The following is a 25184-nucleotide window of genomic DNA, read 5'->3' as shown; positions in this document are numbered from 1 at the left end:
ATATAAGTTCAGGCACTCTCCTTTGATTTCCTACTACTTTTGCCTACTTTTTCCACACAATGCAAAATTGTACAAACTATTCCTATTGTAATATTCCATTTAAAAATAAAGAAATAAAATATTGAAACCATGGTTTCCCCCCCTATATTAACCTTGTATTAAATTTTATGCTTTTCATCTTGTCATCCTGATCTGGAATATTGTCCTAATGGAAGTTCACCCAATTCCCTCTTCACTGTCTTTTAGACAAACTGAATATGTTTCTTTTATTCCAACACTTTCAGTGTCACTGTTTTTAGACTGACGTTTTTGACTACCACTTTTAAATTGTCTTCTTTTAAAATGTGCATTTTTTGTAATGAGACACTTGTTTTATTTTATTTTATTTTGGTGTAAGGTGCTTTGGGTGCTCTATGACCAGATAAGGGAGGTACAAAAATATTAAGCTAAAATCCCCCTTTAGTGTTTCAGCCTTTGCTGAATCCCCCCCACCAACTGAAACTCAGTAAGCAATCTGTATAAGGCAAATAAACAGCAAAGTAGGGCATGGAGGATGTATTTTTGGCTAGTATTCCATTACAAAAGGAAAAGAAAAGAAAAAACCTCATGCAGGGCTAATGGATTTGAATAAACACATTTTATTTTTGAAATTTTGAGCAGTCCAAACAAAAAGTTGTCGATATAAATACAAAAGTATTTAAAGCACATCATTGACAGCCAACTACATGGTATGCAAGAACTATAGCAAACCACAGGAGCAGCAGAATATTGGAATATTGGTAAATAACAATGGTTTCCTAGGGCATCACGGTATGTTCACATATACAGGGTATGCAGACTTTTTGAAATAAAACTGAAATTGTACAGAACTTCAGGTCTTTTCAGAAACAGAACAGCATTTTTAAAAGAGAGTAATACATTTACATAGGCACACATCAGTGTTCTGCTTGTTTCAAGAATGTAAAAAGAAACTTGATAAAGAGAGTCTCCAATTTGTGGGTCTCCGTCATTCTTTAAGAATACTGCTATCAGAAAGAATACAACTATTCAAAAAGAAACAGAATGGAAAACAAACAAACAAATTCAACATCTGAGATTTGAGTATAGGCGTGGAGCATTCTAACATTGGGCTGGGATTCAGACAAACAAGATACACAACTCCATATGCCCAAGCAGGTTTGGCTTTATGTTTCTTAGGTTGCAGCTTCCCAATGTCATATGGCAAACCACTTTTCACACTAAGGAGAGTTTCAAGACAGCTTGCAAAAAAAGGATGTAAATAAATGAATTGGGGACATCTAAAGTAGGGCTCTAGTTCCAAGACACTTGTCAGAAAATCCCTTTCTGATAAAAGAGACTTTAAGCCAAATAGTATTTTGCATTGGTGCCTTATAATGACAAATTAGTCATGGGTGTTACTTGTTTGTTGTGTAAATCAAAAACCTTTATTCAAACCATTTGTGTATATCCAAGAACAAAGTTTATTTATAATGATTTTAAAAATTATACACCAAAGCTGACTTTGAAGGTTCTCTTTCAATTCTAGCTGTGCAATATGCATGTTTATTCCTTGGTTTAATGCTGTTTTGTGTTGAATTTTAAACACAGGAACAAAAATTTAGAAAGTACAGGTTTACTTGTTTAAAAGCATCTGTTATGGCTCATTCCCACAATGTGTATGGCACTCAACCAAATAATTTTCAAGAGCAGAACACAAAACAGTTTGACACACCAGATATTATTTCAAGGATGCATCCTTCCTGCATTGGCATGTACTATAGTGCCACCTTCTGGTCAAGCCTACTGTATACATACAGCCTCACAGCAAGTTTTCAATTATAGTGTGTAAATTGGGTGTTTGAAGTAGTTCAAATATTGATTTTCCAAGGCATTGTGGTTGAACTCCACTTTATCAAAGATATATTTTACTAACATAGCCAAATCACAATTAGGACAGGAACAATTTCTCCTTGAATTAAAATGGTGTTAATTTCCTACCCCACCGATCATTAACAATATTTCAACCATGCTTTTGTTTTAATTATACAAGGAAAGCTATGGACAGTTTTTGGGAAACAGTTCAGAGGTATCAATAGTTTAAAAACATATAACTGGTTTAATAATAGCTGCATTTAAAGAAGTACCCTGTGAAATGCTAGAAGCCAAATGTGAAGGCTGAAAAGATAGGATTTTAATATCAAGAGTCTGCAATCTAGTGTTATTTCTAAGATGGTTAAATGGAAGAAACATCAACTGTCTTAGAGACTCTAACTTCAGTAAAGAGAATTACTTTCTTACGGATTCGAATTTTGCTACTATTAGGCTCATGGGGTAAGTGAAGTATAGTGGTGATGACAAATATGTTTAGAGAAAATTGTTCAGTTCATTAAATAACCATTTCCCAATTTATTACATACGATAAATGTAATATGTAATAAATTTATTACATATGGGGGGGTGTGTAAACTTATTACAACCCACATTCAACATATGTAGACCTTTCCAATTGGAAAGGTAACATTTCTTATTATCAGGCAAAATCATGAACTTGTAATAATTGAAAGTGAAGATCCCACTGTGACACTAAAAGACCTCCATTAAACCCAGGGGTAGTTGTGGTCATATAGGGATAGAGTGGTCTGTTTTGAAGGAGCAGAGAATTTGGGTTCATGTAGTAGCCTTTGTGTGACTGCATGCAGTTTCAAAGTCATTGAAGTAGCTTCTGAAAGGGTTTCCATTCCTGTGACAGATTTGGTAAGTCACATTTCATAGTAAACTAGATCTGACTGTTCAGAACAAGTATGGTTCACTAAACCTGTTTAGACAATTTATTACCGTTGGAATTCCACTCACAATCACTACACAATGAGGAGAGCTCTTGGCTGCCCGAATCCACCTGAGTGTTGACTTTTAGAAAAACCAAAAACACAGGAAAAACTGCACCCCCCCCGAAGTAACTCAGGCTTATAATTAAACAATTTAACATTTCACACTTTGGCCTTTGTGTTGTCCTTTAGCACATTTGCCATTTCTTACCCATGGATGTCAGCAGGAAAATCTACAAATATTTATATGCAGGAAGAAACTAGCTTAAAACAGAGGTTATTGAAGAACAGTTCCTTTAAATAGGTTTTCTTATTAATCACTAAAGGAATATGACTACATTTGCCAAGTTTATGGTAATGTGCGTATAATGGCTATAATGAGATCACTTACAACATTAAGGAAAAGAAGTAGACTTGTTTGCTCCCTACTGAAAAAATCTGACAGGTCACTGTTCTTCATTAGTGACTCTAGCAAGGAGTAGTGCTGAAAACTATCTTCAGACCAAAGGTTTGCAAGCCTACATTGAGACATTTCTGCCACAGGCCAGAGGACACATAAACCAAAAGAAACTACTGTTCGGGCTGTGCACACATTTGACAGTTCCAGCATTATTTGGCCTAGCAAAATAAAGCCATGATATGCCTGTTTCTGCACAGTTCACAAAGGAATAAAATGTCGTAATTTTTTTTTACAACTTTTGCATGAGCTGAGCATTACAAAGATTAGGGTACAGGACTGCCAAGAGGAAGCACTTGCGTTTAATTGCTTTAAGTGAGTGAGATATAAACACACTCAACATTTATCTGCTTTAGGGTGCAATCCTATAAAGACTTAACTGGGGAGAAGTCCTATTGAACTCAACAAGGATTATTCCCAAGGAAAAAAGCATCAGATTGCACTCTGAAAGTACTAGACTTTGGGCAGGGTTGTGCTCTAAATTACAAATCTTCTCCCCCGGTGTCATTACCATTTAACACAGCTACATTGTAATGACAGGATGTATGTTAAAAGGTAACAATGTAGGGTGTGTTTATTGTTAGAACCAACAGGTTATCTGCATTATTTCGAATGGCCTGCTTTATCGATGTTGCTTTTCAGAGATAATGTGAATCATGCAAATTTCTGCTCTTAAAATGTAGCAGGGAATGCTGTATAAGAAGCATTAAGATGTTCAAAGCCAAACATTGGGAAAAACCACTTATGTGGTTTTCTGCAAAGTGCTTCAGGAGGAAGCAAGGAATAAAGCAAAAAGTGATGCCTAAACCCCAAGATATTCAATTATCTTCTCTGGTTCATTCTAAGCCACAATCTTAGCACTCAATTTTGGACACGGCCAAAGTGTGCCCTATGTGTTACTGAAATCTAGTAGAGTTTGGTATTCTAGTTACTGCAGTATTAGGTTAGTTCAGGTAAAAGCCCTAGATGAACTTAAGTTTGTTTAAAGCAAGCACAATGCTGCATAAGCACCCGATATCCTGCTATTTAATCACATACTGTTTGTTGGTTTTCAAGGATTTAAAAGCAGCATGCGAAAAGCCCTTCCAACACACCAAGCCAATTTCTCTTTGCTGGTGGTTTGCTCCACAATGCTGTGATCCTTAATACATTTAGAGGTGTTTTAAGTTCCAAAGGGATTTATGGACACAAACTGTACAAAACTGAAGACAGGACGATTTGATTTCAGGTGGATCTTAAGGCTCTTCTCTATTTCCACGGTAGAAAATACTCAGGGCAATTAAAACAGTATACCACTGCAACACTTGAAATCCCAGGGTCTGATATTAAAGCAACTGGAACTAGATACAAAACAAAACAGCCTGTCCCCCATCTTCACCTTGACAAATAAAGGCCACCTTTTCTGTAGTAAGAAACCTAAGTTCCCTGTCAGATCCCCTGAGGTAGTAAAGTAGGAAGCTTAGTGAATCTTCGTCTTTCATTTTATTTCAGACTGCAAAAGTGGAGTTTCAAGAGATAAGCATTTATGAATCTGCTTTAAATGTACACAGGCATACCCTTCAAACTGGCTACTGTGCAGTAACAGAAAATGAATTTTAAACCAGCAATGAAAACGAGTTGAAAAAGAGATGTACACTTTCCAGTGAGAACACACATGTTGTTATGCCCCTCCTTGCTCACAACCAAGGATTTGATGCTCACTGCATAGCGTTAGAAAAGTTGACACAATAGGAGAAAATTGCAACGTTGAAATATGAGGAGTTTAAAGGCAATCCTTTAGGAGCAGCTTCAGATCATCACATTGCAAAAGATGCCATATGATGAGGCAGCATAACTACCTACCAGCCTTCCTTTTTGTCCATAGCTGCATGTTCTTGATAGATTTTACTCCTACCTACCCACACTGAGAGTTCATGGTCCACTGCAAGCTTTTGGTCTTCCATCTTCCTGAACACAGCTGGTAATATTGCTATCCATTCAGTAAGTAGACTACCACTTCATACGTAGACATCATTATAGCTGTGTTTGGAATCTGTCTAATCAGATGCGTTGTTAGGCCACGGTATAGGGCGTTATAGCCTTCTTCTCGCACAAGCAAAGACAGTGTCTGAAAAAAAGACCTGTACTTTGTTCCTTCTTCCCGTAATCTTGTTCGTACAACCTCTGCATCAAAAAAGGAGAAAACATTTTATCTTGAGGACAGCTTTCCACAATCTTGGAAGTTTTACAACGCTTGCCTACTTCTACAATGCATTACTTATTTCATCTGTTGTAGGACCCTCATACCTATGGGACCGCCTCTCCTGGTATGCCCCACAGAGGACCTTAAGGTCCATAAATATCAACACCATAGAGGTCCCGGGCCCTAAGGAAGTTAGATTAGCTTCAACCAGAGCCAGGGCCTTTTCAACACTGGCTCCGGCCTGGTGGAACTCTCTTGTCTCATGAGACCAGGGCCCTGCGGGATCTGATTCTTTCCGCAGGGCCTGTAAGACAGAGTTGTTCCGCCTGGCCTTTGGCTTAGAATCAGTTTGATTCCCTCCCCCTCTTTCTTTTTTCCTTTCTCCTCCTGTGAAGAGGCTGCATCTTAATGTTTTAATTTAATGTTAATTTAATTTAATGTTGTACTTTAATCTTGTTTTTAAATTGTATTTTAATCAACTTGTTTTTATTATTGGTTGTTAGCCACCCTGAGCCCAGTCTTGGCTGGGGAGGGTGGGGTATAAATAAAATTATTATTATTATTATTATTATTATTATTATTAGCCAAAACAGTACTCAAAAGCAACATATTAGACAATAGAGCAGTGTCTAAAAAGGAAAAAAAAGGGTATTAATAAACTAAAACTTGTGCACAGTTCTCAAAGGCAAAATGTGATGAATGTATTGGGTTAGGCAATGAAGAAGAAGAAGAAGAGTTTGGATTTGATATCCCGCCTTTCACTCCCTTTAAGGAGTCTCAAAGCGGCTCACATTCTCCTTTCCCTTCCTCCCCCACAACAAACACTCTGTGAGGTGAGTGGGGCTGAGAGACTTCACAGAAGTGTGACTGGCCCAAGGTCACCCAGCAGCTGCAGGTGGAGGAGCCGAGACGCAAACCCGGTTCCCCAGAAACTTCTTTTAAAAATAGCAAAATATTTACCAAAACAAAAGTAACTTATCTCTTGTACCGGGGAAAAAATATATTTGGTTGCTGATTTGCTTAAGAAAAGCCTCCCTTACCGTGTGGATAGGCTATGGATGTAGCACAGGTTTTCGAAGTAGCTGCAGCCATCATCATACCAACAAAGTCAGATGCTTCTTTGACAGTTTCATCTTCCTCATCCATAGCAGAAGCAGACTTATACTCCAAAAGTCTTCGCTTAATACTCTCATAAATAACAAAGTGAATAACAGTTTCTGATATGCCTGCATAGCTCGCAGACATTCCTCGGTAAAAGCCTTTAATTCCATCTGTCTGATAAACCCTGCGCACACATTCAAAAGCGCTCATCCGTTTTTCTCCACGATTCCTGAAAGAGGGGGGAGAAATTCAACACTCAGAAGAGCTTTATTATATTTTGCCAGATGCAGACACCACACACCATATTTGTAAAGTTTCCCATTTCATTATTTCATTTCATGAGTGTACTTGCAAGCTACAGAAAACATACACCTTTCATATGAACACTGAAATGATATCTAAAACTAACCCAGATCTACTGAAACAGTTTTCAGGTTATACTGATTCAGATGTTACAGAAATCATAAGAGGTACTGATGATACCTCACACCCAGCAACTGCATATAGATATCAAACAGCATTGGGGACAATATTTACATTTTTTAAAAGAGTTCAGTACCTTGCATCAAGTTGTAATCGTGTCTTTATTAGCCAAATTGGATTGGTTGCGGTGATTGCAGTGAAACCTAAATAAATATTAAAAAAGAAAGATTAGTTTTGCAAACATAATGAAAAACAGCAAAGCTAAAACATGAATAAAGATACAAGTTGATACAAACTGACTTGTGCTATGCTAATGGTTAAAAACCAAAAGTAGGCATCTTGACATTTTATTGTTTTTTTCCAGTCCACGTAGCCAATATTTGTTTTTGCAAGATTTCAATAAAGTAAAATAAAGCCTCTTTATTCTTCTTAGTAACTAGCCATAAGTACATCTAGAACCCAATTTGTGCCCATTTATTCATACAAATCCCTTTTTGACACCTTTCAAACAAGCCAGAGTGAGACTAGGCTAACTGAATTTAAATGCACTCCAAACAAAAGCAAACTGCAGTGAAACTAAAGCATGCCAGAAGAGTCTAAAATGTTCTCTGCAAATTTAATTTATAAAACAAATCAGATAATAAAAACATGTTAACTACTTAATGTCGTACAGCTTAGAGACACGTTACTGTACATCAACACAGTATAGTTTATACAGTATAATTTAGCAGAATGTTGTATTAATTGTGCCAGTGAGTTCCACTAGCAGTAAAAGCAAGGATTTTTGGTTGGTCCCAGGAATACTTGTACAAACATACAAAAATGAGTTGTGAAAGGAAAGCAGCTACTCAAAATCTAAACGGGATTAACAGCCAATAGTGTGATTGTTTTGCAACTTGTAAATAATATCTCCTACACTACACTACCATAAAGAATAGAAAAGCAGTACAGGAGGGCAGCTTTTGAGAACTGTACAGTTATAATATAAAATGCATTGCATATCAGGTAAAATGTCTGCAGAAGGGCGGTTGGGAATTTGTTGTGCTCAAAGTACCCAATTTATTACTATTTATTCAACTGGAATGACAATTCCTCTAACCATGCAAATCCTGCTCTCCTCTTGCAGAAGTGAGTGTTCAGGAGCACCTTGTGCTGTGCATCTCCCATGCACATTTCAAAACAGAATGGAAAAGCCTGCTAGTGAACTACACAAAAAGGAATGTTTGCAAACCAGTTTCCCGCCCCCCCCCCCCGCCCGGACAATCTCTATTGGTATTCACATGGGGGGGAAACTTTGCACAAAAGTGACTGAAAAGGTTAAAAAAAGAACTGCCAAAGGATCTTAACTGTTTTAAGGTTTAGTTAACGTTACAAAACCTTCTCTTACTTCATGTCACAAAAAGCACACTTTAATTACTTGCACAGAAGCAGAACTGGTAATTAATATTGTTTGGCTAAATGGCAATATGCCTAGCTAATGTTAAGCTCCTTTTAATGTTTGCATCCCCCAAGTCACTGTTCTTCCTAAACACAGGCATCATATTTGGCTTTTAGCCACAGAAATCCGGCGTAAGGGCATTAATGGTGGGAGGGTTTTTTTGGTTTCATATTGTTCAAACAAATCAACAAACCTGGAGAATTGGTTTAGACATTGCCCATGCATACGGGATATAACACAGGACACAAAAGGAACTGTGCCCTAGATTAACCACTATGAAATGGTTTTATGGAGAGTTAACTAAATGGTCTGCCTGCCTTACAGCACATGCAAACACAGGTCTACTAAGAAGCAAGCTCCACTGAGTACAAGGCGGCTAACTTCCAGGTTAAGTGTATAAAGGTCTGTAGCATTAATGTATTTCTGATTGGTAATCTAAAGGGGAATAGAAGCAGAGAAGAGACTGGGTACAACATTCCATGAACTCAACTTCAAGTCCTGGGTATAAATGCAAGCAAACATGCTTATACTTAGCATCTTGGGAACCTATACAAGCTTATAAAGGAAGAGAATCAAGACACTGCATATGTTGGACAATGTTTATGTCCCTTGTTCCAGCTGAGGAAATAACAACATACTCAATGCAACTCAGAAGAGTTTTTAGCATTGGGCAGATTGTGCCCCGTTTTTAACTTTTAAGACTTAAGCAATGTTCAGCTTTATAATACTGCAATCCCAAATTTAAAAGCACCAAGGTGCTTGGACACAAAAAACTGCTGGAGGGAAAGTTCACAAATACAAATGCACATGCTACAAAAGAGGGATTACTCTTTTGGCAGTTGTTGAATCAATCCATCAGATCACGTTTAAAACTTGGCTAAATTTTAAAAGGTATTATGAGGGTTCAAATGCTGCTCATAGGAATGTCTCATGCCAAAATGCATTTGAACAGTGACTACATATGACTTCAGCTTTGATCCAGCTGCATATCTATAGGGCTGGATCGAAATTTTCCATGATCAGAGGAAAGTGAAGTGATTTTTTTATGCCAATTCCTTCTTTTCCCTGAACATCTGCTCCAGAGGGTAGAAGTCTACCCGAATAGCATGGGAGTGGTGCTAGAGGGTGGAGAATCAGCAAAAATTACCTTCTCACACTCTCCATCCTCCAGTAGGAGCCTCCATTGGATCAGAGTCCCTTATGTGAATGGAAGAAGCCCTTTAGTTTGTGTAAACGCATGATGTTTTAGTTAATTATTATCTTTAAATACTGGAATTCAATGCAAAATATTTAAGGCCATTTATATGGCTCCATTAAAACAAAATGAAACAAAACAAAAAGTTGCTCAGTGCAATCCTATGTATATATTTATATTTTACTCAGAAGTCCTAGTATGCAAGGGGAATTATAGGCCTTATTTCAGTATGCTGTTTATTTCTAAAAGCAATTCAAGTGAACCTCTAACCAAAGAAGGAGCGCCCTCTCTCTCTCAAGATTTTTGGAGCAAAACAAACTTAAAAATAAAACAGCTAAGATCCCAGGCATGCATCTGCATTGTCTTTGTTTGCAAGGGATAATGTATTGATAAATGCATGTGAATACATATTATGCCAACAAAATTTAAATAGAAAGGAAAGAGTGTGGTGACACATACAGTTAACTGTACTATTATTTAATGGCAGTTCTGAAATACTTTGCCTAAATAAAACAGAAATATATAAATTAAAGGTAGGAATCCTACGGATTGTCAGTAAGGAATGTAATTTCACCAACTTGGCTAAACACGCAACAGTAGTCCATAAAACTGTTTTTCCACCTTTCCCCAGGCTGCACTGGAAGGAATAGCTGGGTGATGTATTAAAACAATGTATACAACTGGAATTCAAATAAAAATATTCCCCTTACATTGTTTGTTTAAGAGTGGTTACAAACCCAAGGTGTGGTTCTTACGCTAGAGGCTGCAAGAGACGCTCAGTTCAGTACTCACGAGGTTTAAGTTAGTCCATATTTCTGCAGGAAGTGACCTGCGGATGGGGAGCATGAGATGACACGATCTCACTCTTTTCACGGGAGAAATGTACAGTAAATGCCTAAAATAGACACAGGCTTTTCTGTATCATAACAACAAGCAGTGACCTCATCAGACATATGTGACAAAACTGAATCCCAATGGAAGGATTTGTGAATTAGTAAATGTGAGATCTAACTTTTTAAAAAAGTTTAGAACAATAAAAAAGGAAAAAAGGTAGTATAGGCCACAGGTACTTTTTAAAAAAAAAGTTTTGCAAAATGCACTGAGTACTGAAATTTCTGCCATCTGCAGCAGTTTAACCATTTAATAGCTTGCAAAATACTTACCTATACTTATTTTTAAAAGCCCAAAGTGCTGGGTGTGTATGTGCGCATGTCAAATAAAAATGCTAACCTTGTCACAATGGGCAGAAAAAACAAGCCTTAATGTCAGGTTGAAACCAGTTTAATTTAAAATTTGAGACATGCCTGAACTGAATAACTTGTACGTATTTTACAAATGTTTGAAGTTATAGATTAAGCTAATTTTGAGTCTTTGGGAAGTATAAAGCAAGGGGAAGACAGGCAAAATTAGAACAGATCATATAATTCAATTAAGCCATTATCTTCCCTCTTTGGCTCAAAATGGGCTATAACGGAATGCAGGACTAACCGTAACTTGGCAAAACATCTTCCATACAACTTTTTAAACTTTGTCTATGAGTTGGTTGTATGAAAACAGCAAATGATTTAATAGTAAAGGCCCTGAAGTTATCAAAGATTACAGAGCATGTTGTAGTTGATGGAATAGGAATGCTCCTTAGAACACAACAGCTTCCAACTGTTCCATCAAACAGCTGGGTGTATAGTGTCAACAAAATCACAAAAGAAAGTGTCACTGCTCTTTAACCCAAAGTAGCATTGCTCTCCATTATGTGTGAAACTCTGAAATTCACAATGCACTACCTCACCGCAACACCACCTCAAAGGACAAGGTAGAATGAAATGCCCAGCTTCCACACATTCAAGAGGGTATATTATACTAAACTGAATCATGTAATTCTGTGTCATGGACTGGCTGGACCCAGTGGAATGGTGGGAGGCACCAGGAAGAAGGCATCTCAGAGCCCAGGTGGGACGATGATGAGTGGTCAGAGGGAGAAGAGAGTGATGACCAGGAGAAGGTGCTGCTGGAAGCTGAAGAGGTAACAGGGTTTAGTGAGCAGGAAGTCTAGCAGAGAGGAGTCCAGAATATGAAGCAGGAGCAGATGGATACCAAGGGACAGAGATGAGTCAGACTGGCAAAGAAGCCAGGGTGTCTCCCCTCCTGCTGTGACAAGCTCCCTTCCCCCTGGTCTCACAGGACCCAAAGTGGTATGAAGAGGGAAGAGCAGAGACAGACATGTCGGTGGATTGCTTGGATTGCTCAGATTGCTTGGGAAGGACTCGTGAAAGGAGGAGACTTAACCAGCTACGGAAAGGTGGGGATCTTCAGTCCCCACAACTGCCTCATGGGGACAAGATCTACCAGGAAGAGTTGCTGTGCTAATTAGACCTGGCTCCTCTGAGCAGGCTTTGTTTCTGCTAATAGTTAACGTCACATACTCCTTGTGATTTATTGCTGGCTGGCTTCCTGACATTCTGTATGCACACTGGAGTGTATGCAAGGCTTTAGACTGAGATGATAGACTCATTTTGGAGCTAGCTTTTTTTGTAACTGAGGCAACTAAATATCTTTGAGGAGTTCTGTTAATTTCCCTGTACAAGTATAGTTTGCAAAGGGGGGGAAAATCCAATCAGGCTTTCTTTACATTCTTAGACTACAGTTTATTTTTGCTATTTCTATTCAGCAAAGCAAATGGAGCTTAAAAAATAAGGCGTTTTGTTGACTGAACTCATTAGGCAACATATTGAGGGCGGAATGGGAGCATGATGGCAGTCTGGCTGGCTAAGGGTCCCCTGGGTTCTGCAGCAATTCTATCACTCAATACAAGTGGCCCTGTATACTTGTCTAACTTAACCCCGAATACATTCCAGAATGAAGGATGATAAGCAACTCCAATAAGGGTTGTGAAAAAATGTCTGACAAAAATGCTTCTCCTTCGTTAGACAGTAAAAGTACAATGAAGACTAGGTACAGAATAGCAGGAAATTTAAACATTTCAGACTTTGAAAGTTTTTTTTTTAGAAATTTAAAAAGGAATACTGTCTACAAGGTTTCAAATAAAAGCTAATTTAGAAAATAGTTCACAACCAAAACAGAGTATAGCAATATTCTGAGTGTGTAGTTTTGAGACTGTTTTGGTGTCAAGTGACTCAAATCAAATGGTATATATATTTACAATTGCTAGTGATATGAAAGCAATAAAAACATCTATAAACAAGGTTTCAATAAAATATTTTTTTTGAGAAGCCAAGACAGAAAAAAGCTTCATAATTGTTTAAGCAACTTTGAATTTTAAGCCAAAACAGACCTTGTGGGTACAATTGTTAATAGCATAATGTAGTGCATTCAATGGAAGTTTTAAGAAGCAATTAGAAAAGTGACAAGGTTAGCATTTTTTCTCACAAGCTAAGTTAACGGCCCTTTATATTAGTTATATGGCTACACAGCCAACACTATGAATCAGTATTTTATGCATCTTTAGCGGAGGTTTTAAAATGGAGTCTATGGGATTTCTAGCATCCTAAAGCTATGCTAGTTCAAGAGGAAAAAAATAGCTACCTTCCGAGCCAATCTGCATGGGACATTCTTTCACCATGTGGTTTAGGTGCATAACTGCAAAGCTGAATGTTAATGCTCCGTCAGTATTTCATGAGCACAAGAGCAAAATAATTTCAAGTGGTAAGATCAAAGCCACAGAAGTGCAAAAGAGGCAGCTTCACATTTTAAAAGCAGAATAAAATATGGACAGGTCTTGAAATGATAAACAGAAAAATCTAAGTGTCTCAAGAGATTCAAAATTTAAGTTTCGTAAACCGAGGGTTTAAATAGCAAAAATTCAAATACCAATACAGAAATTATTACTGGACATGTATGTAGATATGAAACCTGCCAACAAATCAGATTTTCACATCTTTATTTAACTGGGCAAAGATGCACATCTCTTACGAAAAACAGATAAGGAACCTTTAAGTTAGTTCTGAATAACCTTTTGTGTGCAATATACATTGCATAAACTAAAAAATAATCTTAAAATTACTAATCCATTTTCTTATCTTCTGCTCTGCTCTTTTGTCAAGAGAAATAATATTTCTTTAGAAATTTCTCTGGAGGAAAAAAAAACACAGGTAACAGAATAGTCTTTCATATTAACAAAGCCTCTGAAGCAATTAACTGAGGTGCAGTTTCAAAAGAATAGCCAATAACACAGTTATCCCTCTCCCACCAAACCCATTTAATTCCCCATGGATTCCTTCGGTGGAGTGTAAAAAGAGATAAACTATATTAGAAGTACAGTTCTAAGCATGCCAGACAATTATCTTAAGAACACAGTTTTCTTTTCTATTCATTTCTTAGATCTAACATTTTTAAGTTTTTTAAAAAAGAAAATTTGGGCCACAGTGCCCACTTGGGGAGAAACCCTATGCTACAGGGTTGGTTGAATTATTGGGCCATTATAATTTTCTTTCATCAGAACTATTTGTGAGCCACTCTAAAAATGTCTAAAAATATTTGTATGCTATATAGAGAAGATTCACAGCAGAAGCTATCATATTCCCTGCAAGTATCATAGAGTATTAAGAACTATTATGTCCCACTTTAGCCCCATTCTTCTCTTTTGAAGAAACAGAAATAAAAAACTCTACAAAACACGTCATGGCTGTTATGCTAGAGGAAGTACACAAAAAGAATCTACATGTAAGCCATGAACTGAAACATTCAGTAAATCCCCCTGATTCAGGTGGGGCTACTCTTGGGGGAAAGGGTACAGCATTGCACCCAAAGGCTGTAAAACCATGCACAATGACTCTGGAGTAAAGCTCATGAAGTCAGCAGTACTGCAAAGAATTGTGCTGGATTGCATTTTTATTTCCCTCTTTCCCCAAGAGGCTTATTCACCTCCAAAACAGGAAAAACATATTTACTGGCTTTCTATCGCCTTATCAAAGGGGGGGGGGGACCAGATTACCTAATAGTGCAGCAAATTTTAAATATTTCAAGCATAGGAGGGTGACCAAAATCTGCTGGTGTATTATTACAGAAAGTCGGAGCAGTTGTCTTAACACAGGAAGGCGTTTCAAAATAAAATGAAGGGGCAAGGAGAAGTCTCATTGCTGGCTTCTTTAGTTCATATAAAATTTGCTTAGCAGATCTGAAATTAAGTCCACATGATTTAGCTATCTGGAATGACAGCAAGCAAGTCTGTTCATATACCATAAATTCTCTATTCATTCTCAAGCCATAAACTTTCATACGTAGCATTTAAGACCAGAAGATAGCTTGCCCAGCCATTCTGCCGCTATACCCCAAACCAACCACTTCCTGTATTTCTGCAGTTCCCCATTCACCATAGCCATGCTAACACTAAAAGGCTTTCCACATAATTAAAGCACAAAGTTACAGATCCTTACCTGCTACTCCAGCTGAGGTCATGTGTACCTTGGTAGATTCTGGCTCAAATATATTATTCAGCATTTCCTTGCAATTGGAGTATGCAGCAAAATATATTGCTCTGAAAGGAAAACAAGTTAAATATGATCAATGCAATATAGCTTTGTAGTAAAACTAGTAACAGTGATGATAGTTGCATGGAAGTGCATGCCAAGCAGATAGGTCTTTTTCTCCATTGAAATATAAATGCACCATTGAAAGCAATAAAAGAAAGCAGTGCTAGTTCTTTCAGATGTTCTGCAGAAAGACCCCAGCATAGATCCTCATTCTCACCACACTCTGAACTTCCAATTCCTCTTAAATCTGCATCATATGAATTACTAGAACCTGCTGTTAAGGGGTGGGTGGGGTGGAAACAATACACCATTTAGAATAGTACAAGACAATGACCACCTTCCCTCAGACCTAAGAAGTTCTGACTTACAAAATGGCTAGGTCTGAACTGTGACAAGTTGGTATGTTTCACCCTCTGTTGGATCCTTCAAGAGCACCAAGCAAGGGAAATACAGTGGTACCTCTGGTTACGAACTTAATTCGTTCCGGAGGTCCGTTCTTAAGCTGAAACCACTCTTATATTGAGGTGTGCTTTCGCTAATGGGGCCTCCCGCTGTGTGCGATTTCCGTTCGCATCCTGGGGCAAAATTCGCAACCAGGAGCAGCTACTTCTGGGTTAGCAGGGCTCATAACCTGAAGCGTTCGTAACCAGGAGTGTTTGTAACCAGAGGTACCAATGTACTGAGATGCTGCCATACAGTCGTACCTTGGTTCTCGAATGTGTTGGTACTCATACATTTTGGCTCCCAAACACTGAAAACCCGGAAGTGTCCAGTTTTTCAACGTTCTTTGGAAGCCAAATATCTGACGCAGCTTCCACTTGAGTGCAGGAAGCTTCTGCAGCCAATCGGAAGCCGTGTCTTGGTTTGTGAACGGTTCCAGGAGTCGAAAGGACTCCTGGAATGGATTAAGTTCGACAACCAAGGTACCATTGTATTATGAAGTCGTTTTAGTACAGTTTTATATTTACAAAAAAGAAAAGAGATTTAGAAACTATCTTACATTGCCAAATGGAACATTACAAATAAAAATCAAATGCAAAATGCAGCCACATTTAAAGCTGCAAGATAGGAAAAAAATATTCTTCTAATCAAAACAATAGACACCCACAAGGGGTCTTGCTTACAGCTGCAAGTTAACACAAGCAATAAAATGTTTTGGATGTTCAAAAGTGTTATGAATCACCTAGTATCACAGTTTCTCTCTCCACAGTCACTGAAGACAAAGAAAGTTGACCAGGCAACAGCTACATGTAGTAGGAGCACACAGTGTACTTGCTAACACAGCTGGTGAATACAATTTTGTATTTTTATTTTGTGAACCACCCTGTGATCTTCAGATGAAGGCCAGTATACAAATTTAATTAATTAACTAATTAGAGCTAAGTAGTAAAAGGTTCTTTAACACTTGAGCTAGGATTTTTTTAAAATCCAGCGTTTTTTTAAAAAAAGTGGTCCACTTTTTAAAAAAGGGACTTAAAATTGACACAGAACACACCCAAGCCCTTCCTTTCTCAACCTGTGGGTCCCCAGATGTTGCTGAACTACAACTCCCATCACCCCTAGCTAGCAAGGCCAGAGCTCAGAGATGATGGGAGTTGTAGTCCAACAACATCTGGGGACCAGCACAAAAACTAGTGCTTCACTTCATTTTCCTGTTGAGATGTTTTAGAGTGCCTGATAGGCAAGTATATATATTTAGTTTTAAATGTTTAAAGCAGATAACAAACTACCTTAGTAAACATATATTTGTTGCAAAAAAAAATTTATATAATCAACTTTTTGCAACATAGATAATCTTGCCACAAGGGGGCAGAAGAGAATTTTCTACAATCTTTATTATATATATTATTTTAACAGTTTTGTTTCAAATTTGTGCTATTCGGACAGCGCTGGCCCCCGGCCTCTTAAGTGAGATGGGCGCACAACTCCAGAGTCAGACACGACTGGCCCGTACGGGCAGGGGTACCTTTACCTTTATATTACCTAAGAAGTCCCTTAAAACATATTTAATGTACAAATAGTAATTAAGCACACACCAAGGAATACTTCTGTAATACTCTAAAATTTAACTGATGTACATTGACTTTTGAATGGTAGTAACATTTTGCATGTTATAACAAAACAAAACAAAACCCACATACAATCAGCAGAGTTTGCTATATGAACAGCCTCTAAGTCTTCATGAAACAGAACATTAAGTTAACATCATTAGCTCCTCAAACATGTGGCCTTTCACAAGGACCTGATAAAGTGGTTGTTTTACGTGATGTAATGAACAAAATGGAATCCATAATCAATGGTGTATGCTATACATGTTAAGAAACAAGCTTATTCAAACAGAGAGAAGCTGTTAAAACTACTTAGTGGATGTTTAAATGAAACAAAAAGGTATTTGTCCATGGTTGATGACTGGAAAAAGTGTGCTATGTTCATTCATAAGCCTGAGAATACATTAGCAAATGGACAAGCCTAGCATGAAAATTGGCTAAAGTCCACAGCCACATTTTAATGAGAAAGAGAGAGAAACAGGTTAAGTTATTTCCTGAGGCTAATCTGAGACACAAAATACACAAGGCTGCCTGCACCTTTCTATGGCTTAAGGAGCTATACACCAAACTATTGCATTAAACTTATTAGAATACTAGTCCCATCTTATGTGATGCACCTTACTTTTGCCCACTTTCCTGGCAAATTAATGCAAGATGGCTTCTACAGAATAATCTCTTATTGACAAGCTTAAAAGGAAAGCATCTGGTGGGTGAGGAAAAATGAAGCGTTCGCCTTCAAGCCTCTTCCAGCTCTAATGCTGAACTCATATTACAGACACAAATTTCTGGGCCACAATATTAAAAAATACTGTGCACAAAAGCACCCCCAAATATTTATGAAATGGAAAAGAGCTAGGTAAAAATAAAAATGCTGTTTCAGCAGAAACTTTTAGTAAGGAGTGGAGGTTGCAATACTAGGATCTATCATCAAGACAGAAACCTATTTCATTTTTATATTGCTGTGGTTTGTATTGTCTGTTATTTTGCACAATAAATGTGATTTATATGCAGTACTAACCAGCCAGAAATTAACTTTGGCTGAATTCCAACCCTAAAGTCAGGGTTTCAATATCAAGAAGCAAAGAGAATGGCTGTGAAGGAATCAGATACAGCTGTAATTTCTGAATGAGGAACAAGACACACACACACAAAAGATTTTACAGTGTTATTTTGTAGACACAATTGCATTAAAACCAGCCATAATGATTTTTTTTACACAAGATGCCTGGGACTGCTGTATTAGTCCACTATTGTAATCTACACTTTGTTTTAAGGATATACAAATAGTCCTTCTTCCCTCTGCTTACCAAACAACTACAATTATTTGCCTACGTGGCAACAGCTTACAGCAGAACAAAAGCAAACAGTATTTAGCATTATGGAAACTTTAAGCAGAGCAGTATCAAAAATGGAAATGATACAGTACTGAAAAAGCAGTATGTTGCACACAAAGCAAAAAAACTACCTAGAATAATATTATCATGTGTGAATACATCCATGATGTCTAAAGTGCTTCCCAGCAACCAAGTGAGTGTGGGCTGAAAGTTGGACCTGCCAGAATCAAATCTTTATTTCGTACAAAAGGTGGCTGGAGTGAATTCAGAGGAAACAGATCACTGCGTCTTAGTGTGCATCCAAAACTGGGCGTGCAGCCACTGTGACTCATGCACAGAACAGCTGTTTCTTGGCATATGCCTCCACCACTTTTGACATTACAATCTAATGATTTTTTTCCATTGCTCATTCCATACATTTATTGTCTTCTACAGAAACAAAGCAACAAATTATCTGCATTAAGTCTATTCACTTGTGTATTTTGTACAGTATAAAAAACAGAAAACCTCTAGGACTTGTTATCGACCTCCAAATGAAATCACACCAGTTTCACAGTGTAATCCTAGCCCTGTATTGCTGACTGCAGGGGAGAAGTGGGGCGTAGGATGCCAACTAGGTGCTGCTCTGCTGGCCTCCACCAGCAGAGGAGGAAGAGGGGTGATGGGCTTCACCATGGCAGAGATCACAGCTGCAGCCTAACAGGTGGAAAGCTATCATGGTGATAGTAAGTGGAAAGCCCTGAAATGGGGAGATTCAGGTGACAAGCACTAGTGGCTTTGGATTCAAATCCCCATGGATCCTCCAATGGACCCAGAACTCAGGTCACTCAGCCATCAGCACAAGCATAGCAGTATGGAAGGAAGCACTGCCCTGCACTTCTGCTTCTGGTCAGTGCAAACTCACAGGGCTTTTTTGCAAATTTGATGCACTGGTCCTCCAAGCCCAATGTTAACATTGCTCTGCCGGTCTTTCTTTGGCAAAAATGGTATATACAGTGGTACCTCGGGTTACATACACTTCAGGTTACATACGCTTCAGGTTACACACTCCGCTAACCCAGAAATAGTACCTCGGGTTAAGAACTTTGCTTCAGGATGAGAACAGAAATTGTGCTCCGGAGGCGCAGCAGCAGCAGGAGGCCCCATTAGCTAAAGTGGTGCTTCAGGTTAAGAACAGTTTCAGGTTAAGAACGGACCTCTGGAACAAATTAATTACTTAACCCGAGGTACAACTGTAATAGCCTTTATGCTTTGGGGGAACAACACCACAAAGTTAAAATTGATCATAAAAAAAAAAATACATTTGACAACCATGGGGCATGTTTCAACTCAAAAAGCATGCTCATTTTATGAAAATGTTGTTGGTCCAATAAACACATTGTCTGGAGGCTGGTGGGGAAGGAAATGGCAGGAATTGCCAAATCATTCACTGACCCCGCAAAAATGTTGCCCAGTGGCTTCAAAAGAAGGAAAAGTATTAGAAGATTTATTTGTGTGATAACATGATTACTTTGAAAACTCTGCACATCTCCTAATCCTAAATAAGCTATGATAACATTTGTTCACTTTACCTGGATGGAGCCACGCCTACCAAATTAGGACCCAATCCCCGGAAAAGTGAGCGAGGGCCTTCCTTCTGTAAAATCATCCTGCAAAAGAAGCACACATGTAATAAAATACATATTTAGGAATACTGTAATTATATTGAATCAAATAATTTTATTTTGAAGCACTAAACATATACACGCAGGCATATGTATACACTGCATTTTTCTACACCATAGAAACTAAACAAATGTTGGGGGTTCTTTTGTAATTTTGTACATTTTTCTTTTTTAAAACAAATCCCATGCTCATTTGCAGGACTTTTTGTAGACAGGATCCCAGCCCAGCATAACTTCCATGCACTACATCATCCCACCCCTGTCTGACTGGGGATCTTGTCTACAAAGAGTTCTGAACTACTGTGAGCAATTACTCCCCACCACCACCTTCCATAGTTCTTCCTCCACTCTCACCCCCAGCCACACCATTCACTTCTTTTTTCCTACATTGCATGCTGCATTGCTGCAGCCTCGCTCCTTAAGCAACAACCATTTCTGTGTATGCACTGTGCATGCAGAGAGCAGCTGCTGTTAGCATCTGTCCAACCACAGGATACTGTGGTCTTGAGGCCCACTGGTTGCCCCTGGTCCACAGTTTGAGAATGCTGACTTAACTGTTCTTGAGTCTACCCTACAATTGCTCGCATGCAGGGAATAAAGGCTAAAAGTACAGCACATAATGCCACTGCTGATTTTAATGCGCTTTTATGATCGAATGGTCCTGGTGATTTTATTCTTGCACAATTGTTTAATTTTGTGTTGCTGGCTGCCCTGTGCTCATAACTAGAGGAAAGGTGGGATACAATAATAATTTAAAATTGCAGTAGCTGAGAGCTGGGGCAGCTGCAACTGTTCTTGGATGACACATATTAGTTAGTCATATTCTAGTCTGGGTTCAGGCCTGGCCATTGGAATTAGTCTCCCTTGGTTGCCCTGAGGCATGACCTTTTTACAGAGAACAGGACAAGCTCCTGCTTCTTATGAATATTTTTTGATTATTTTTAATACCTGCTTTTAACTATTATTATTACTGCAAACTACTTGGAGGATTTTATTTTTTTAAATCAAGCAGTACAGGCACACCCACCCACACACCATCATTTAGTTCACATGTAGCCCCAGAAAGCCAGAAGTGGGGGAAGAGACCTGATGAGCCTCAGCAAAGCCCCACTGCTTTGCCCTTCCCAGTCTGAAGTGGACATGCTCTTTAGGCTCCAGGGGGAGTCAAAGGGACAGCAGGGCTTCCTTGACCAACTCAAATGATGTGCAGCGAATCTTCTTCTGTGTGCAACAGCAGAGCTTTGTTGAGCTGACAGGCAGCTCCTCATTTCACGCAATTGCACTGATGCATGCGAGGGTTCAGAACGTAACCTCAGTGTAAACGGAAGTCACCTATAAATTTTGTTAACTAAAAAATAAAAACTGGCCACATCAAAAAGTGCCTTTAAAGAAAAATCACATTTCCTAAGAAGTCAGCACAGAATTTGTTTAAAGCTGGATGAGAAGAGTTAGACGATACACGTATCAGAGAACAAGACACGACACTTAACATTTTGGTATTTAAATTATAACCCTTAAAATATAGTGCTCCAAGGGCACTAGGAATTTAGGATGAATTCAGGTAACTTTAGGTTCAAAGCCAAACTTGTTATCTAATCAGCATGTTGCAATATGCACCATATTATGCTTATCAATAAAGATAAAGTGTCCAATAATGTCAAATTTTCTTTAAAGCACTTCTTGTTCAAACAGAAATACAGGTTAATGACATAAAAAAACTAAGCAATCTACAAACAATGTTGCAAGAGACATTCACTTGGAACTGTTTGAACTAATCCAAGTACCTACATTCATTTCAACACAGTGGTTTAAAGATTCAGTTTATTTATGCAGGCTGCACTAGAATAAAAATCTCGTTCTGCCTCATTCTTCTATCCAAGTGCAAGATCAGAAGTCACGTTTGAAGCATGTAGTTTTAAAAAGGATTTGCTTGTAAATTACACTGTGCCATTTGTAATCACCACTGAGAGGTCTGAGGTATGTTGCACAGCTGGATTCCTGAATACCAATGCATCTAAGATTCATTATGTAAGGTATGATTTTGCAATCTTAACCATGGAGTATGTCACTGCACAAAACAGTACAGCAAGCAATACATGAAAGATACTGCAGGAATTGTAGTTAATTTCATTGTTATGTTTAAAACCATTTCTTAATCTTAAAAGACAAACTTTCATTCAGGTTTAAATTATCAAGCATGCCACCATTAAGTATCCCACAAGGTGCAGATCCTGATTCTACAACTAGGGGGAAAACACCCACAAGGAATACAGCAGCCTTCCAGGCACTTTAGTTGCCACTCCTTAACATTTCTCAGTCCCATAAGCACAAATAATTATTAAAGTGAGTGAAGTATGAAAGGCTCAGTACCCCACAGTTGCTTATGCTTTTAGAAAACTTTAGAAAAGGCAGCATGATTGAAGACAACCCATCAGCCCATTCTCAGCACAGGAGGATGGATCCCTCTTTTCTTACAATGGATCCCTCTTCTTACAATGACACTGTACACAGGTCATTATTACCTATCCATGTTGTAGATGGGATGAGGTGGCTGGTGCTGAAAAGACAGAATGCCCAAAGTAGGACTTCCTAGTTCAACACAACTATTAGCTAAAAACAAATCTGTAAAAGCAACTACTTTGTACAAGTCGCTTACTGTCTGAGAAATACTGATGAAAATACATTTTAATCTACTTCTTCTTTATGGGTTTTCTGCCAAATGATTTCTCTGCGCTTTTCTATCAGAACCGTTTTGTCCTTTGGACTCAGATCTAAATTTGTAATCCTACTTATATAAGCATTACAGAAACATAAACTGTTCACAGTTCATATTGAAAGATGCCCGAATCATTCCATGTTATAGATCCTACAACTGCAAGCTGCAAAGAAAACTCGAAGAACACAACGCTGTATTCTCAAAAATTAATAAACATATTATTTCAAAAATACCAACACTTGGGTTCTTCATGCAGTGGTTGTTCGTTGTCGCACCTTAACTCAAATCAGCAGTAATCTTTCATCTGTCTGATAGCCAGACCACTTCAGATTCCTCTAAACTACGGTGAGACACAGTTTGCAGCATATATTACAGACTTTTCCGCTGATGCCCTCCAGACATTTTAGACAACACCTGCCTGATAACTTACAGCCCCAAACATATAGGGGGCACACTGCGAGGAAAGGGTGGAATAAACCAATTGCCCTGCCAAGGAGGGAGGGACACAGAACAGTCCCCACCACTATGACACTAGCTTTGCAATGCAATAGCTTGTAATGCAAATGCTCACCTAATCAACAATCTCCTCAGAACGCATTGTGTTTGATAAGTGGGACCTGAGTGTACATTAAAGGTGCCAGATGCTCACCTGTGGGGAAGGAATTCCACAATTTAGGGGCTGTCACAGAAAATGCCCTCTCTTGGATTACTCCTTCCCTCATCCTCTGAGGGTGATGGAACTACCAAGAGGTAGTCTTAACACCCAAGAATGTATGTAGGAAGGAGGCAGTCATGCTATGCTCCAAACTGGGTTGATGGCCAGACAGCTGTCACACTGAAGAGATAGAATTATAATTCCGAAATATTGTTACAGAATTCTTTCTAGAGACCAATTGTATCTCAAGACAGGAAGCCAAAATGCAAAGGGTTGTGCAGCAGGCCATTATTATTATTTTCCATTTCAAGGACTTAGTTTCCTTCAAGAAATCTAAATTTGCTCAAGCCAGAAGACAACCTTCAAAAGTGTGAATGAAATATAGATTAATAGTTAACACTAACATCCAGAGACTCCAGGGTATCCAGTATGAATTATTGTCAACAATCAGATATCAGTGCAAGAAGAAATGGAGAAGGCGAGACCCCTTTTATCCATGACAAGTATATCAGAGCACAGTAATCAGACACTTTTGTTTTAGTAGCCATTAAAGATGAATCAAAATGGTGGGTTTCAGCTGGCAGGGTACATTCTTGTCTGCAAATAGGATTGCACCTTGTCTTAAGTATGGGAGGTTGTGCACAAACTGTGACCTGGAGCTTACTTTCTAAAACCTGAAAGCTTAAGCACAGAAGCAAAGAAGGTGCCATAAAGATAACAGAAAAGTCATTTATTGTTCGTTTATGATGTACCAATGACCCATGACATGAATCTGTGGCACGCCCACCCTAGTAAGATGTGTCTGTCTCCCTCATTATTGGCTTTCAAGAGAAATTTAAAAACATTCCTGTTTACCTAGGCATGTGATGACTGAAATACATTGTTCTTGGCAACCCTGAGATAACTGGTTGAGAATGTTTTAAACTGCTTTTTAGAATGTTTTAAAATTGTTTTTTAGTATTTAAAAATATATATTTTGTGACTGCTGTGTCTGCTGCTCTGGGCTCCTTCCTCTGGGAAGGGTGGGATATAAAGCAAATAAATAATGAACATAAGATACTGTGTACTCTGATTTACCATACAGTGGTGCCTCGCAAGACGAAATTAATTCGTTCCGCAAGTCTTTTCGTCTTGCGAGTTTTTCGTCTTGCGAAGCACGGTTTCCCATAGGAATGCATTAAAAATCAATTAATGCGTTCCTATGGAAACCGAACAGCCTTCAGACCAGGTCTGGGGACAGTCTGTCCCCCGACCTCTTCTGAAGGCTGGCAGGGGCGAAAGTCTTTGCTCCCCCCCCGCCTGCCTTCCCGGGACAGCGGAGACTTTTCCGCTGTCCCGGGGCGATCTTAAAATGCTGGCGGGCGGCAGCGAAGGCTTCGCTGCCGCCCGCCAGCATTTTAAGATCGCCCAGGGACAGCGGAGGACCGCCCGCCAGCATTTTAAAATCGCCCCGGAACAGCGGAGGAATTCTCAGCTGTCCCGGGGCGATTTAAAAGCCCCCGGGAAGGCAGGCAGGGGGACAAAGACCTTTGCCCCCCGCCCGCCTTCGGAAGAGGTCCTGCTTTCCCGGAAAGGCAGGCAGGGGGGAGCAAAGACTTTTGCCCCCCCTGAGGTCCAGGACCTCTTCCGAAGGCGGGCGGGGGGCAAAAGTCTTTGCTCC

The 25184-nt window shown here is 38.8% G+C and overlaps 1 protein-coding gene across 2 annotated transcripts in view; it reads right to left on the bottom strand.

Annotated features, from left to right (window-relative positions):
• Positions 1-622: 622 nt before the first annotated feature.
• Positions 623-25184, bottom strand: part of SLC25A36 (solute carrier family 25 member 36) — a 42759-nt gene continuing 18197 nt past the window's right edge. For both annotated transcript variants that reach the window (XM_081910569.1, XM_081910570.1), the window contains exons 3-7: positions 20061-20138; positions 15012-15112; positions 7125-7191; positions 6505-6794; positions 623-5445 (exon numbers count right to left, since the gene is read on the bottom strand). In XM_081910569.1, coding sequence (XP_081766695.1) covers positions 5252-5445; positions 6505-6794; positions 7125-7191; positions 15012-15112; positions 20061-20138 — 730 coding nt within the window. In that variant the 3' untranslated portion in view covers positions 623-5251. The remainder of the gene's footprint in view (positions 5446-6504; positions 6795-7124; positions 7192-15011; positions 15113-20060; positions 20139-25184) is intronic.

This window comes from Podarcis melisellensis (genome assembly GCF_964234715.1).
Source record: "Podarcis melisellensis genome assembly, chromosome: 5".
In the NCBI taxonomy this organism is placed as follows: Eukaryota; Metazoa; Chordata; class Lepidosauria; order Squamata; family Lacertidae; genus Podarcis; species Podarcis melisellensis.
This window is presented reverse-complemented; position numbering and strand designations above follow the sequence as displayed.